The 18,103-nt window shown below is 39.6% G+C and overlaps 1 protein-coding gene across 5 annotated transcripts in view; it reads left to right on the top strand.

The window, feature by feature from the left end:
- The window catches only part of PTPRA (protein tyrosine phosphatase receptor type A), a 164,297-nt gene that overhangs the window by 121,476 nt on the left and 24,718 nt on the right, over window positions 1-18,103 (top strand). For 4 of the 5 annotated variants that reach the window (XM_043885156.1, XM_043885155.1, XM_043885154.1 and 1 more), the window contains 2 exons: window positions 11,643-11,733; window positions 13,812-13,888. In XM_043885156.1, coding sequence (XP_043741091.1) covers window positions 11,643-11,733; window positions 13,812-13,888 — 168 coding nt within the window. Of the gene's footprint in view, window positions 1-7,455; window positions 7,550-11,642; window positions 11,734-13,811; window positions 13,889-18,103 lie in introns of all 5 variants that reach the window. The other variant, XM_043885159.1, reaches the window with a different exon arrangement.

Here is an 18,103-nt window from a genome sequence, read left to right as displayed (position 1 = left end):
GCATTGCTGAACTCTCAGTCTTATTTATACCTTTCCACTCAGCCATGTGTCAGCCCTCTTTCTTTGGCTGGGTCCCCTCATGATGCCAAAATGGCTTCCCCGGGAATTCCCTGGTGATCCAGTGATTAGGACACTGCATGTTCTGTGCTGAGGGCCTGGGTTCAGTCCTTGGTTGGGGAGCTAAGATCCCATAAACCATGCAACACAGCCCCCCCCCCCCCCCCAGCCAAAAGTAATGGTTGCCCTAGTTGTAGGCACAAATGGAGATAAACAGTTCCAGGGGGAAAAGGGTGAGTGTTTCTTCCTGTGTGTTTCCTTTTATTAGTGAGGAAAACTTTCCCAAAAGCTTCTGGGGACTTACCTGGTTACATATTCTTTCATAAACTAGTCACAGGCAAGGGAGAAATAGACTTACTACAGCTGGTGGAGACCAATCCATATTATTCCTGTGTCATGTAGATGGGTGGATAACCCATAGAATGGGAGCTCTTGTAGCAAGGAGGAAAAGAGGAATGATTATTGGGTGGGTAGGTCACCACTCATATTTGCTCCACCACTAAAGGGCTTGGAGTGGAGAGTGATGTGGTCAGAGTTACAGTCTGAGAAAATCACTAGCTACAATTTGGAGAATAGATGGGAGGGAAGCAAGAGGTGAAGCAGAAGACCATTTACCATGGAAGAGTTAAGTAATAACTTGGACCCCTTTTTCTGGCTGTTAGAAGAACACCACCATTTAATACTCATTGTTGATTAAGAACATTTCACCTTATCCCACAAGATAGCACCCTAGCCTCAACACTATAGCTAGGTCTCCAGTAGGCATTCTGTTGTTTTGTAACTGTGGTGTAAGCTACTTCTGAGTAATGAGTATGTAACCTTGTAGCCATATTTTTTCTGTGAAATGAGTTCTTTGTTTGGAGATAATTCCCTGAGATCCCGTAACAAATATCTGGGTAGAGGTGGCGTTCCTCAGAGGCACAGTAGGCAAGTTCAGATAGGTATTGTGACAGCCAGTTGCTGTGCCACCGTGGCCACATATGTGCAGTTGGGGTGGTGAGGGAAAGAGCCGATCAGCATCTCTTGGCTTCTTGCAGTGAGTGCCATCTGGTGAGCATACACAGGGAGCGTAATATCTATTTCCTGTCTTTCTTGTCCCAGTTATCTGCTACCCAGGGGTCAGCTTAGATCTTGATATCCAGTGAAGTGGATAGTGTGATACCTTGCTTGAAGTTCTGTTCACCAGGTGAATTTCTCTTTTATTCAGAGTGATACCTAAGTAGATTATCCCATAGCAGTCTACCTCCAGAATGGGCTAGCGTGACTCACAGAGCCATTTGTACACTAGGCTGGACTTTTTTCTCCTTTAGTCAACTGTTAGTATCATCAGGAAGTCAGTGGAGTCTATTGAAGGAGTGGGTGTGTGGCATGTGTTCTGTACACATCAATTTCAGCTGAATTCTGGACATTTCCCAATTTAGAGCTTATAGACTTACATAATACTAAGTTTGGGCTTCCCAGGTGGCTCAGTGGTAAAGAATCAGCCTGCCAATGCAGGAGACGTGGGTTCAGTGTCTGAATCAGGAAGATCCCCTGGAGAAGGAAATGGCAACCCACTCCAGTGTTCTTTTTTTATTTTGCTTTATTTGGCTGTGTCAGGTCTTGGTTGCAGCATGCAGAATATTTGATCTTCATTGTAGCATGCAGGATCTTTTTAGCTGTGGCGTGGGAACTCTTAATTGTGGCATGTGGGATCTTGTCCCCTGACCAGGATCAAACCCAGGCTCCCTGCATTGGGAGTGTGGAATCTTAGCCACTGACTACCAGGGAAGTCCCCCCACTCCAGTATTCTTGCCCGGAAAATCCCATGGACAGAGGAGCTTGGTGGGCTATAGTCCACGGGGTTGCCAAAGAGACACAACTGAACGACTGAGCAACACTAAGTTTATAATGAGCAGTTAAAGTCATGGATATCTAGTGTCCCATGGCCAGGCTTACATCATTACCAGAGCCCAATGCTAAACTAGGAGCATGATGTTGCTGACAGGATCAGGATCTTGTCCCCAAATTCTGAGGTTTTTTCATTACAGTTCTCCTGCTCAGCTTTACCCAGAGACGCTTAGGGCCCCCAAAATCTACCAGAATTCATTTCTCTGGCCTGGATCAGCTAGAAAGCCTTCTCTTTTCAGATCACTCAACAAATGAGTCAGAGCAGGACACCAGCATGAGATGTGTTGTCTCCAAAATCTGCAATGGCCCAGCAAGCATCACTCCTCCTCCTTGAAGTGGGCGGAGGTTGGAGGCACAGGGGCAAGGACGGTGACGTGCTATGGGCCTTTGACTTTCAGAAAACTTGGCCTAGGTGGCAAGACACTATATTTTTATTTTTATGTCTATCATGTACGTCTAAGATACATAATATCCTGTTCTTCAAGTTCTGTTAGCTTCTTACCAGCATAGTTGTCAGGGTGATGTCCTATGAAACTAAGACAAAACCTCAGTGAACCAGCTCACAGCAGAGAGGTCAGGATGATTGATCACTGAAAGCTGCTCCTGCCATGAGGAGGGGAACTGCGTCATGTAGTCTTTGCATCGTAGAGGAAAAAATAAGTACACCTGCCTTATTAATAGTGAAATTCCAGGTACCAGGGGTTGTATTAACCTTTAGGAAGGCGAGCACACATGGAAAAGCAACTGCAGTCTGCAGCTCCACATGATTTGTGTTTGCTATTATACTGACGTCCCTAAAAGCTGTCATCTCATCTATTTGGTAACTTACATGGGGAGTAATAGGAAGCATCAGAATAGTTAATACTAGCAGTTACAGAGCACTTGCTTCATGCCATCACTAAACTCACACATGTAAATGGGTTATCTCATTGTTACCCACAACTTTTAAGTCTCCTGTAGCAGTTAGGATCTCTGTGACTTGCCTCGGACCTAGCCTTTTGATAAAGGGAGATTATTACTCCAGCAGCTTGCATTTGTTTTGGAGGTCATGGTGTGGCCTCTGAAGCTTTTTTCATCTCACTAGGATCAAGAAGCCCATTTTGGTGTCAGTTCCTCCTTCTAAAAGATTCAGGTGCTTTCCTCACCAATGTGCACCCTCTATTAAGGCATGCATTATAGATCCCATTAAGGACATGGTGAAGATATCAGTAAGAAAGAAGGTTGAACCTGTTGGATCCCCTATAACACTGATCTCTAGTTTGTGCTAAGGGCTTTCTAGCTTTTCATTGAACCCAGCTTTCAGTCCAGGTTCCCACTGGCCACTCCACCACTAGAATTGTGGCCAATTTCCTAAGCAGGTACACTAACTGCAGAAGTTCAGTTAACCATGCCATAACTAGAAATCTGGCCCTATTCAAAAATTAGAATTAGATCCTTCCTTGATCTAATGTCCTCAAAATCTATATCAACAGTTAATCCGATGGTTTTTGAAGATCCAACTCAGTGAATTCCTGCAGTTTATTCTGAGTGTTAGTTCTTTGCTTTTCTACCTTCTTTATGTATATTTCCTCCAGATTGTGTTATGCTTGCATCCTGATTATCCATGAACAATGAGAGCTGGGTTATGGGGCAGTTTTCATCATGAAAGCAGGATGCAGTGAAGAGCATAATAGAAATTTTTAGAAGTTGGTTTTCTCCAACTGTTCTGTTTCATTTTTGCATCATTTCAATTATCTCACTTGATAATTGAAGAGATAATTATCTCACTAGATAATTGAAAGCCTTGTCTTTCACATGACCAACCAAGGAAAGATGTGAATTCCATTGGCAATCAGTAAAATTCTGAAACCTTAACTTTTGGTTCAGCAAATACATAGCACAGTCATAGAAGGGCCCTGAGTTTTATGCTATCTTTGGAGATGAATATTTGATGTTGGAGCTGGTCTTTCTCTTGTTTTGTTGTCTAAAATTGTTAGGAATAATTCTATTACTTGGTTTCAGTGTCTCTCGCCTCCTTTGAATTGGGACTCCCCTCTCCCTAAATTTCTTCACCATCAGCTGGAACACATCCCAGGTGATCGCAAGGCAGTAACTGAAACAACTGTTGTAGAGCCACGAGGTATTAGTGGCTTGCTCTTGTCATAATGAAAACTGACTAACAGTTCCTTTCCCTTCATCTGAACTTGGTGATTAGGTTCACATCACCCACATTTCCCCCATCAGTCTCTCACTTACAACCCCACCCTCTGTTACTAACTGCTAAGTGAGTTTAAAAACAAGAGAAGTCATGTCAATTAAGCAAAAAATTAAAACCATCAATTGGGAAGATACTGGGGAAGCTGGCAGAATCAAAAGATGAGACAGACAACCAGCCCTTGGACAGAGCAGATCCTATCTTGGTGGTTCTGGGCCCTCTAAGGAAGCCTCTGCTGCTTCCTGAGTTTCAAAATCCTAGAAGAGAGAATCTAGGTGGCACAGTGTAGGTACGGTGTGACTGTGCTTGCATTGGTCAGCCCTGACAGGAAAGAGGAGAAATAACCATAGGACAAACACACCAATTTGTGTTCACTATCATAGAATAATATTCTTGTAATCATAGTGTGTTTTGTAAACAAAACACAAAATTCAGAAGCTCGAATGGAATAGATTGAAAGATAATAAATGTATTAAAATGTTAAGTGTCTCTTAAAAATGACACCTTAAAAAAGTGGCCAGCTGGAAGAAACTGTTTGCCACAGGTATACAGAGAATTTTCCATAACATATAGAGATTTCTCCAAACCTATGAGAAAAAAGTAAACGTTTCAGGAGAAAAATCGGCAGTTCAGGGAAGAAAAGCAAATGGTCTATAAACATAGGAAAATAAACTCAGCTATATCTAGTAATCAGGAAATCCAGATTAAAATGAACCATTTTGGGGGGCCTGTTAGATTTGAAAATTTTCAAAGATTGATATCAAATATGGACAGAGGTATGGGGATAAAGACAGTCTTACACACAGGTAGGAGGAGTTTAAGTTGATAGAGCTTTGGGAGGATGATTTGGCAGTATCAACCAAATTTCAAATGCTTATACTATCTGACCTAATTTATGAGACTCTTAACAGAAAAACCACACATGTATTTTTATAAGGATGTTCATTATAGCATTACTTACAATAGCAAAGAAAGTAAAATGAAAAGTATTTATTAGATAGCCGAGTGGCTAAATGATTTCTCTCATCTATTATGAAATTCTGTACTGTCATTAAAATAAATGTCAACATAGACAAATATGGGGAAAAAAATCACTATTGTGGGGACTTCGCATGGTATAATCTCCTTTAAAAAGCATATGTATGTCTGTGTGTGAGTGTGTTAACACTTTTATTTATTTTATTTAATTTTTTTAAGTCTGAAGGATCACTGTTAACTGTAATCAGTGGTTGCCTACAAGAATGGGTAGAAGATAAGAAAGATGATAGGGAACTTCCACTTTCTACTGAACTATTTGGCTTTCTTTTACAGCAAGCATAGTTTTAGATAATATTTTTACAAGCAGACTTTAAAAAAATTTTTTAATATAGTAAATAAAGCTATTCAAGCTTATTAGCTTTAGCATAATATCCATTATGCTTTAATGGATGTGTAGCATGTAGAATAAAGAGTTGGTGTACCCAGCATGAGCTGTGCCAAGAGTCTTGTGGTCTCTGTGAAATGGAATAACATTAAGTGGGAATTTGTTTTAGAGAAAAACTGGACCATGGAGGTGAACAGCTGAAGAAACAATAAGCATAGGAAATGACAGCTGTTTTCAGATATCTGACAGACCAGAGAGTGTGGCCTTTGATTTCTATGAAGCCCCACCACAGTTGAAAGTTATGGGTAATGGAACTTTGTCCTAAAGTTATAAGCTGGAACTTTTTTACTGACCAGCATTTGTCTCAGGAGGAAGTATTCAGATTTTTTTTTTTTAAAGCAAGAGTTTGAAAAGCCACTTATTGAGGTCCCTAAAGCATGTTTCAGTTCAGTCCAGTCGCTCAGTCGTGTCTGACTCTTTGCAACCCCATGAACCACAGCTTGCCAGGCCTTCCTGACCATCACCAACTCCCAGAGTTTACCCAAACTCATGTCCATTGAGTCAGTGATGCCATCCAACCATCTCATCCTCTGTCGTCCCCTTCTCCTCCTGCCCTCAATCTTTCCCAGCATCAGGGTCTTTTCCACTGAGTCAGCTGTTTGCATCAGGTGGCCAAAGTATTGGAGCTTCAGCTTCAGCATCAGTCCTTGCAATGAACACCCATGACTGATCTCCTTTAGGATGGACTGGTTGGATTTCCTTGCAGTCCAGGGGACTCTCAAGAGTCTTCTCCAACACCACAGTTCAAAAGCGTCAAATCTTCGGTGCTCAGCTTTCTTTAAAGCATGTTTAAGGTTTATTAAATAGATAGAATTTAGTTAGCTCCTGAGGTGAAAGGGATAAGTGAGGAAAAGAACTGGAGGGTCAGTGAGGTGGTCAAAATCTGTGATTTGTGAAATGTGAATCACCCCACCCCCAACCCAGTCAGGACCCTGCATCTTTAGTAGAGACAGCTTAATTCTTGAATTTCCAAGTAAAGACACATTTATGTGTAATATGGTAACAGAACTGTGTGGCATCTGAGTGAATCAGAAGCAGAATAGCCTCTACATGGATGAATTGTCTCTAAATAAATGAATCAAAGCCAAAGGCTACAGAAGTTATCAGTAGCAGTCAGGAGCTTTGGAATTGAGGTTTCAGCAGGGAATTGGGGGTTCAGGATTTCTAAGGGACAGAGAACACACCAACTGACCACTTGGGTTTTACAGTAGTCAGTACAAGGGGAAAATGAAACAAATTGTATATCGAGGTGTTAAGTCCTTCTAAACCAAACTGTTCCAAGATAAGGAGAACTGCCTTGGAAAGTAGTAGGATCCCCATCGCAACAGAGTGTTCAGACACTGGTGAGGAGTCAGGGTATTTGGAAGGGGATTCAAACTTAAAGTGAATGAGATTTAGTACTATACTAGAGATATTAGACAGCACAGTAAGGCAAGAAAAGAAATGAAAGGTACGAAGGATTGGAAAGAAAGAGACAAATCAGTTTTGTTTGTTTTTTTCCCACAGAGGAAATTATTGTTCCAGAGAAATTCAGAGATTCACCAGATAAATTATTAGAATTAATGTTATTTTAACAAGGTTGATATATACAAAAATAGCATAACAATTAATGCATTTCTATACATAAAACCACAATCAGGAAGTCTAATACTTCTTAAAAGATATCATTTATAGTAACATCCAAAATGTGAAGTACCTAGGAATAAATTTAATAAAATATTTATAAAATATTTGCAGAAAATTATAAAAATGTTTGAAAACATTAAAGGAAAAAGCCTTAATTAGTGAAAGAGATAAGATCGATGGATTAGAAGGCTCAATATTGTAAAGTTGTCAATTCTCCTCAAACTGATATATAGATTCAATGCAATTCCAATAAAAATCCCAACAGGTTTTTTGTGGAACTTGACAAGCTGATTCTAAAATATATATGGAGGAGAAAAGATTCAAGAATAGCCAAGACATTCCTGAAGAAGAAGAACAAGGTGAGGAGACCTGCCTTACCAGATATAAAGAATTATTATAAAGTTTAGTAAGTAAGACAGTTTTGTATTGGCACTGGAATAAATGGATTGACCAGCAGAATAAAATAGAGAACCCAGAAGCAGATTCATGTGTAAAGGAAAACATATTGGTGACAAATGCTGTTGTAGTTTCACAGGGGGAGAGGAGGGTCTTTACAGTAAACAGTGCTCGGACAACTGGGTGAACCCCATAGGGATAAATGAAATTGAATTCTTGTCTCATACCAAAAATCTGTCCCAGTTGATGTAAACACTGAAATTTAAAGGACAAAATGTGGAGACAGTAATGTAGGAAAATATACCTTGATCTCACATAGGAAAGCATTCTTAAGATTTAAAATGTTTATAAAGGGAAAGGTTGATCAACTTGACTACATTAAAATGCAGAATTTCTCTTTATAAATAGATAACATAAAATGAAAGGACAGGCCACAAACTTGTTAAAAAAAAAAAAACAAACTTGTAACACAACTGATAATATTGAGTATCCAGAACACATGAAGAACTCCCTACAAATTTGTAAGAAACAGTCCGGTAGAAAAATGGGGAAACCCTCAACTAGGTTCTTCACAGAAGGGGAAAAACCAGTAAACTGTGAAAAGATGGTTAATAATTAATAATAATCAGAGAAATGTAAATTAAACCTATATTGATACATTTAAAGTCTTATAATAGCAAGTGTTGGTGAGGATACATAACAGCTGGAACACTTCACATTGCTGGTGGGAGTGTGAATTGGTATACCTACTTTGAAAAACTATTTGGCCTCTTCTGGTAAGGTTACTCATACTCATATCTAAAACTCATGCGCATGTGCATGAGGAAACACAGTTAGTGCTCAAAGCAGATTGTTAACTGTAAACAACCCAAATATTCATCAGTAGGAGAACCGAAAAATAAATGTTGGTATGGACTAAATATGAAGGACTACCAAGTAGTTAAAATGAATGAACTTCGACTACATGGAACAACCTGAGTGAATCTTAGGAATGTAATGTTGGGCAAAAAAAGCAAGTCACCACTGATAATCATTCCATTTTTATTTAAAAAAAAAAAGAAAAAATAGATTGAACAACAAAAAATATATTTTTTACAGATACAGAATGTTTGGGATACAAATAAAGCAAAGGGATAATAAATACAAAATTCCAAATTTACTTGTGAGAGAAGGAAGAAGACATGATGAGGAAGAACCTAAAGAGAACGCCTTTATAAGTTAAATTGGGTGGTGGATATACTTTTTTAAAAGATAAATGTAAAAATTGAAGAAAAAAATTTTTTTAACTGACACTAAAAAAAAAAAAAAAAAAAGCCTTGCATCCAGTAAAAGCTGAAGCAAGGGATGAAATGGTCTTTGATGCCACCTCCTGTTTGTGGAGCATTTAACATCTTAGAGTCTCTGGTTTAGCTGCATCTGTCCAGCTCTCCAGGCTTGGATTGTCAGAGTAGAAACTGAAAGAAGTAGGATTCCCCTTGTTTTCATTGTTGACCTCAGCTCTTTAGTGTAACATTTTGCATCTAGCACTTGTTCTCTGAAGGAAACCTTTTATTTTCTCTTGTCAAACAGTGGCTCCTGTTTCTCCCTAACTTTCCTTTTTGGAGCCTCAGCTGACCTGGAGACCTGACTTTTCTTCATCAAAACTGGGGGAGTTAGGGATGCTGACAGGACTCTTGAGATGTGGTCATTGTCATTACTGACCTTTAGGATTATTTTCAAGAATCTTGTTGTCTCTGCATCTGTTCTACATCATTTTAGACAAGAGATGTACAGGAAAAGTAATGCCTTATGATTAGTTGTGAGGGCTTTTAAAATCTTGTCTCATCCTACCCTGCATCAAGGTGGAAACCTGTGGAAATCTAGCCTATCTTAGTGAAGAGAATGCAAACTGTGGGTGAATTGGGAAGTTCCTATCTTCCAGCCCAGGAAACTTTTTTTCTGCTTTAATGTGTTGACATCACTGAGTCTAAATAAATTGCTTTTCTTAGGAAAATAACATGCAGGACCTCTAGGGTTTCAACTGTGAAAAAAAAATCTCTTGAGTAAGTGAAGGTAGATGGACTATGAGACTTTGATGATTCTTGTTATCTTGTGGTCTTTCACCTTAGTTTCTCCTACCACTATACTGCTGGTTCCCAGGAAATATATTTGCTCCTTCATAAAAGTCTTGTGTCTGTCTGACAAAATTGATTCTTTTTAGGCTCGCATTTCCTTTATTTAATCTTTATTATTATTATCCAAGCTAGAAACCTGCAAGCATCCTTCATTCCTGTTTCTTTCTCTCCCCAACTTACCTTCTGTTCATTCCATCTCTAAATCTAGTAACGGTGTGCTATATTGCAAATGCAACAATTTCTTTGTGCTATCATCTATCTACGTTCTATACTTGCCTTCCTCCCAGCCCATTTTCCATGCAGCAGCCAGAGTGGTTCTTTAACATGTAGAATGAACTGCAATTTAAAAACTTTAAATGGTTTCCTCATGCAGTTAAAGTAAAACTCAGACTTCCTATTAAAGGACCTACATGGAAATACATGATCTAACCTTGTTAAACTAATCTCCTCCCACTTCCTCTTGCCATTCCCACCAACCACACTTTCTGCCTAACACCCTCATTGACACTTTATTTCCCCACACAAACTAAGCATTCTCCTGCCTCTGGATCATCATCACACATGCTCTTCTCTGTGCCTGGAACACTGTTTTCCATACTCATCCTTCCTCATAGAGACCTACCCTCAGTCTGTACTGGGATATTTCTTGGGCTTTTGATTCTTTGTCTAGTAATATTCTGTTCCTTGATTGCATATACCTTGGTATGTAACTTTATATTTGTTTTATTTAATATCCATTTTTCACCCACAAGTTTGCATTGTTCATGAGAGCAAGAGCTGTGTATGTGATTGATTTACCACTGTTTGCTCTGTACCTAACCTGGTACCTAAGAGGTACACATTATATATTTGTTGAAAGAATGAATGAAAAGTAACACATGAACCATAATTTACTTAACTATTCCCCTACTGCTGAATACTAAGGTTGTTTTCAGTTTGGGGTCATTCTAAACAATGATTAAGTAATTTGAGCATTGAGATTTTTATTTAGACTAGGATCCAGAGTTGTTAGGTTAAAGAATATGAATATTTTTAAGGCTTGTAAAACATATTTCTGAATCACTTATCAGGAAGGTTGTCTAGGTTATAATTTTAAACTCTTTTTTTTTTCTTTCTTAGTTTTGAATATATAGAACATAGAAAAAGAAAACAGTTCAAATAATAAAGTTTAGCTTTCTACTCCTATAAAACTAATTTATTGAATGCTTATTCTATGCCAGAGATGAGATTATCTTATTTACTCCTTGTGTAGCAGATATTATTATCCCAATTTTATGAGAAACTTTGCCCAGTTTGCTCAAGTTCATGCAATCCAGACTATCTTATATCAGGCCATTTATACTTGTTCCATACCTCCCAGTGCCAGCTAAGTTACATTTGCTCCAAAACTGCTGCGGATTCCATGTTACATCATCCAAGTCCTCTGCATCCTAACTGCTGCATCCCCGTGAATGCCATCTCACCCACCAGCCTTATCCACATGATGCTAGAGGCTGGGCTGCCATACCTTCTTGTCAGGCCCCTAACCCAGCTGAACATGCAGACCCCTCCAGTGTGGATTACTCTTGAAATTCATCTCAACTTTGCATGGTGGTCAGCATGGGTATAAATGGCCCATCCCTTCAGTTATGCCCCCCACTCCTATATACAGTAAGTGGGGAGGTACCTTTTGATCCAGCATTGTAATAGGCCCCTAACCACATAGAAATCATATAAAGAGCATGTTTATAGTAATGGAAGGGGCATTCAGATGCTAGGTAGCTTAGAAGCTATTTAGAAGAGGGGTGCACTGTCTTTATTAGGCTGCAGCTATCCATGTGGGCACATTTTTTCTCCCCAAGAAAAGGTATAATTTGCTGCCAGGTCAGAGTATGGTGCAGCGGTTTGCATGTCTGGTGCTTATCCCTATGAATAACTCCTGTAATTTCTCTTAACCTTTTAGGCTCTCCCTGCTTGTCCTATCCAGGCCACCTGTGAAGCTGCCTCCAAGGAGGAGAACAAGGAAAAAAATCGATATGTAAACATCTTGCCTTGTGAGTGTTTATAGCATTTTTTGGGATATAAACTGAAACTGCACCTGTAGTTGGGTTTTCTGAGGATGGAAAGAATCTGGTGATTGATCATGGGAAGACTAGTAATAAGAATAGAGTGACATTATCAGAAAAATGCAAATCAAAACCGCAATGAGGTACCATTACACGCCAGTCAGGATGGCTGCTATCCAAAAGTCTACAAGCAATAAATGCTGGAGAGGGTGTGGAGAAAAGGGCACCTTCTTACACTGTTGTGGGAATGCAAACTAGTACAGCCACTATGGAGAACAGTGTGGAGATTCCTTAAAAAACTAGAAATAGAACTGCCATATGACCCAGCAATCCCACTTCTGGGCATACACACTGAGGAAACCAGATCTGAGACACTTGTACCCCAGTGTTCATCACAGCACTGTTTATAATAGCCAGGACATGGAAGCAACCTAGATGTCCATCAGCAGATGAATGGATAAGGAAGCTGTGGTACATATACACCATGGAATATTACTCAGCCATTAAAAAGAATTCATTTGAATCAGTTCTAATGAGATGGATGAAACTGGAGCCCATTATACAGAGTGAAGTAAGCCAGAAAGATAAACACCAATACAGTATACTAATGCATATATATGGAATTTAAAAAGATGGTAACCATAACCCTATATGCAAGACAGAAAAAGAGACACAGATGTATAGAACAGACTTTTGGGCTCTGTGGGAGAAGGCGAGGGTAGGATAGTCTGAGAGAATAGCATTGAAACAAGTATACTATCAAGTGTGAAACAGATCACCAGCCCAGGTTGGATGCATGAGACAAGTACTCAGGGTTGGTGCACTGGGAAGACCCGGAGGGAGGTGGGAGGGGGGATCAGAAAGGGGAACACATGTAAATCCATGGCTGATTCATGTCAATGTATGGCAAAAACCACTACAATATTGTAAAGTAATTAGCCTCCAACTAATAAAAATAAATGAAAAAAAAAGAATAGAGTGAAAACTTTGGGTAATAAGAATAGAGTGAAAGAGCCTTTATGGCTCCCCAGGCATCCCCAGGTGCTTATCAAGTCAGTTGGGGTACTTAACCAGGTTTTTTGTGGCAGGCCTAAAGTTTCTAGGAGGTTAAAGAGAACAATTTCACTAAGACCAGATAGGAAGTGCATGGTTGTTGTGGAGTTTTTTGTTGCTTATTGCAAAGAAATTCCAATTTAGAGTTCTCTTCATAACTCCTTCCCAGAGTTAGTCATTATGAATCTGTTTATCTATAACTTAATGGGCATTTTTCTAGGCTAGTGGCCTCCAGAATAGAATATGCATAATCCAGTGGGATGCGAGCAAAATGTTTGAACTTTGCTTTATTTTTATAATTGCTTTTTTTAAAATTCATCCTTCTAAAAAGTCCTGGTGTATTTTTGGGTGCATAATATAATTAGAGACCACTGTACTAGCCATTTACAGATACTTTTGTCATCTTATTTGTGTATAAATGTGTATATATTTTTTAATATAACTGGTATGCTGTATACATTGCTCTTACCTTAGAAAATTAGAGAAAAATAAATACTGTATGATTTCACTCATGTGAAATCTAAAAAACAAAACAAACACAAGCTCATAGATTCTGAGAACAGATTATTGGTTATCTGAGGGGAAGGGGGTTGAACGTGGGTGAAATGGATGAAAGAGAGGGGCCTATTGCATGGTCATGGATGGTAGCTAGACTTGTGGTAATCACTGTAGTCATTACAGATGTTGAATTATAATGTTGTGTACCTGAAACGACTATAATATAAAGAAATGTAAAATAAAAACAAAGCTAATATATTGGCAATTGTCAAGAAACAGGAATATTCACTTTCCTTTTTATCATCTGCTTACTATTCCATATTATGGATATATCTTAGTTTATTGAACTTAGTCCCGTAATGATGGTTGAGGTATGTTTGAATTTTTGCTGTAATAGTACTGCAGTGACAGCTTATACAGGTGTGTGTTCTACATCGTCACAACTGGCCTGGTTGCGTTGGGACCAGTGAAAAATAAAATTGAATTTAATTGAAAAAAAAATTTTTTTTTTCTAGATGACCACTCTCGAGTCCATCTGACACCAGTTGAAGGAGTTCCAGATTCTGATTACATCAATGCTTCATTCATCAATGTAAGAAACTTTGAGTTCTTCTCATTATTACCTCGACTAACCATTGGCTCTTTTCCAGCTGCATGTAAGGAGGATTACTTGTCATTACAAGTTTTCCCTGAGGGTAATTTTTTTAAGAGATTGGAAAAAAATTTTTTTAAAGATCAAACAAGATAGTTTAAAATGTATTCTTATGTTTACCTGTCATCATCATCAAAATTTCCCCATGCAGAAATTAGAACCTAAATGTATACATCACGGTAGGAGTGAGTGAATCCTTTATTGAGCTTATTCGGATAACTAAGAACAGAATCACACCTTGCCATCTACAGTGAATGTAGGGAAACAGGACAAGGATATCTGACTCCAGATAAGTCTGGTCAGTCGTGTCTGCTTCGAGAGAAGAGCTGAAATTGGAAGGAGGTTTTTAGGGTGATTTAGAGAATGTTTATAGAGATGGTATGAGAGATGTGAGTATATTTTATGGGCTCACAGGAAGGAATCAGTAAAGAGGGAGTTTGAAAAAAAGAGAGAAAGTAAGCAAGAGAGCTAAAAAGAGCAAGCCTGACTACTGAAGCATGAAGAGAATATTGATGAAGTTTGTACACCCGTGTTCATAACAGCATTAATCACAATAGCTAAAAGGTGATTGCAGCCCAAGTGTCCATCAGTGGAAGAATGAATAGGTAAAATGTGGTATACACATATAATGGGATATCATTTAGCCTTAGAAAGGGAAGAAATTCTGACATATACTACAGCATGGATGAACTTGGAAGACATTATGGTAAGTGAAATAAGCCAGTCACAAAAGGATAAATATTTTCTAATTCTACTTATATGAGGTAGCTGGAGTAGTCAAATTCATAAAGACAAAAAGTAGAATGGTGGTTGCCAGGGACTAGAGGGAGAGGGGGACAGGAAATTATCATTTAATGGGTATAGAGTTTAGGAAGGTGAAAATGTTGTGGAGATGGATGGTGGTGATGGTTGCCCAGCAGTGTGAACAAACTTATTTATTCAGAACTGTACACTTAGAAATGGCTGCAGTGATCAGTTTTATGTTGTATATATTTTACCACAGTGTTGTTTTTTTTTTTTTAAAGCTGATAGATTAGTGTTGAACATAAAAAAGGATGTTTTCCCTCTGAATTTGCTGGTAAAGGAATATAGAATAGATAGAGTTGGTTTGTAGGTGTGAATAAATCAAGCTGAAAGAACTCATCTGTTTTTTTCTGAGAAGTAAAGTCAAGGTTATCTGCTGAAAAGGGGGGGTGGAACTGTGACATGAGAGTACTGAGACCACTAAGAAAGAACACTGAAAAGGGCATGGGAAAAAAGCATGTTTAGCTGCACTGAGCACCTACCTAAGATGGAAATCATTGATGTATAAGAGCCTCAGTTGTGTAATTTTCTCCGGTTGTACCTAGGATTGGTGATATGCAGAAAACATTTGGTAACTCAGATAAAAGGACTAGAGAAGTCAGTTGCTGCTTTAAGTAGTCATCTAAGGGCTTCAGGTTCAGTGGAGAAAGGAAGAGATGAAGGACGAGGTTTCAACAAATTGAAAGAACAGTCTTGGGATAAAAAAGGAGAAAGGTGGAAGAAAAGAGGCTGTGGCTAAAAAATAGATTATCAGATGGAGTTCAGAAATGGAGCAGTGCAGGCATCCTCACTAGAGTGGATTTGCTGAAATTCCTGTATATATGTTTCATAGGGATGGTCATATGTTTATAGTTGGAAGGAAAAGAACTCTATGAGAAATGATTGCTGTGGTAGATAAGGAAAATGGAAAAAGGCTAGTAACCAGCTAAGATTCCCAGAATTTAGATCAATGATTATGATGAACAGGTAAGGAGGAATAGATTGAGTTTTAATGTTATATGGAAGAGTATAGCAGTATTAGTCAAAATGTTTCCATCTTCAGTTAACAGAATACTCAACTAAAATTGGTCTGGACAGAAACATTTACTTCTCATATAATCTGAAAGCAAATATACAGCAGTTCCAGGGTTGGCTGAGTCTGTGACTCAGTGACATCCTTAAGAAACCAGGTGTTTCCATCTTTCTACTCAGATGTCTTCATCCTGTTGGCAGTGTCTCTTGGTCACAAGATGGCTGTAGCAGTTCCATACATTTCTTATACACACAGCAAGCAACACAGAGGAGGAGGTGGTGGAGGATTTGTACATATGCTTTTCTCTTTATTCAGGAGCATGATCTTTCTCAGAAGCCTGTCCAGTACAGTGCCCTTCAGAGCCAACAGGCCAGCATCGGATCACATGCTTACACCCTCTCTCTAATCACTGGCTAAGGCATTGAGAATTATCTTGATTTACCCTTCTGGGGCTGAGGAATTGTCATCTTCCAGGCCAGTAGAAGGTAAATGTCCGAACAAAAGCATGGTTTTGATGGCAAGGAAGAATGACGAGGAATAGCTTTTGAGTTAGTAATCAGCAGTGTCTGTCACTGTAACCAGTTTGGATCCTTCCCACATTGAAGGTGAAGACAGACAAAAGTTAAGTTGGATGTGAAGACTAGTGAGCAAGTAAGGTGGGTCTGTTCATGGTCATAATAAGCAAGGTACTAAAAGGAAACATGCCTTCTGCTTTGGCCATGCTTAGTTGGAGCTCACAGTAGGGCATCCTATAATGCCATGGTGTTTATTGGAGGTTATTAATAGGTGAAATGAAAGTTTAGATGAAGAGGTTAAATTGGGAGGCACTTACAAATTCAGTGAAAGTAGAAACGCAAGAAAAAGCTGCGGTGAACTATGAGTAAGAGTCAGGGATTAAAGAAGATTTAGGTTTATTCAATTCAGTCAACATTTTTTGATCACCTTTTGTATGGTAAGCACTGGGGATAGGCTCAGAGGTTACAGAGGTAGGATGTAGTCCCTAGTGTGATCTACCTACAGGTAGATCATTATCTTTAGTGTGCAACATGTGCGAAGGAGATACTGCCAGATTCTTTGGCACTTAAGGAAACATTCAGCCAGCCTGGTGATCCAGTAGGCTGGATGTTGAAGGGTAAGTCTGTATTCAAGAGAAGAAATATAGGTAGAAACTTTAAAGCAAAAAGAAAAGTATGAGTAAAGTCAGAGACTGGAAACAGCCGTCTTAGTTATAAAGTACAAAGTGGGAAGGAACGAGGCTTGAGGGATTGGTAGGAGCTCAGTCTCAGAAGGCACTGAGTGTTAGCTGGGTGTTGGGGTTCTTAGTTTCAGACAACCTTGTCAACTTTCTATTCTTCTAAGCAGAAGGGGTTTATTATTAGATACTAGGTAGCTTACAAAATCTGTGGGAGAGTTGCAAGGTGGTGTTCAGTGAGGAACAGAGCAGCCATAGATGTACCCTGCTACCCCGTATGACTCTCGGAGTGGAACTCCTGGGCAGGTGCTACAGAAGAACTCAATGCTTCCACTGCCATGCCTGCCCAGAGACTACATCTTCCTAGCACAGATAGCATCTCACATTACTCACTTCTATCCTAAGTCTTATGTGGGACTGCTAGGAAGAAACTGAGTTCTTAGGCTGAACAGAGAGCTGCAAGAGAGTGTGGGGAATTCAGCTCTTAGTTTCTCAGCCTCTATAGAAAGAAGGTCAGGCTGTTAGTGGGCGGGACTGGATGCTGATTGAGCTACCTTAAAATATCTGCAAATTTTCAGTACAGCTGAGTTTTGATTCTAGGCAGTGGGATAACACTGAAAGGTGTTAATGACAAGGAGTGACATGGCCACATTTGAATATTGATCACTCAGGTTACTGTGTGCAACATGGACTTAGGAGGGGCCAGTTAGATGCTTTATAGTATCAGGCTCTGAATGGTGAGAGTAGAAGGGTTGGAGAAGAATTATCAAAGTAAAAACCACTTTGGAGGTAGAATTTAGTAGGACATGGTGATCGATTATATATGAGAGAGTATAGGGTGATACTCTGTAGAGTATGTTGACCTGAGCTGGAGGAAACACCTGAACATGTGAAATCCCAGTGCTGGGCAGCCAGGGCCACATCCACACCTGCCTGACATTGAGCACCCTGGCGGTTGCAGTCCTGCTCATCCACCACCTGCCAACACTACCTTTCCTCCAGGCCCCCTTCCCACTCCCCCAGGAGGACCCCAGGGGAATCCAGCTTTTCCCCCTGTGGGCCCTGTCATCCTGTGCCACAACCAGGGTCTTCAGGATGCCAACCTTCAGGTCCCTACCCCTGCCCCTACCCACCACCTGCCCCTGGC

Source organism: Cervus elaphus, chromosome 23, assembly GCF_910594005.1.
Source record: "Cervus elaphus chromosome 23, mCerEla1.1, whole genome shotgun sequence".
NCBI classification, from domain to species: domain Eukaryota; kingdom Metazoa; phylum Chordata; class Mammalia; order Artiodactyla; family Cervidae; genus Cervus; species Cervus elaphus.
Note: the sequence above shows the minus strand (reverse complement) of the source record. Positions and strands in the feature narration are given on the sequence as shown.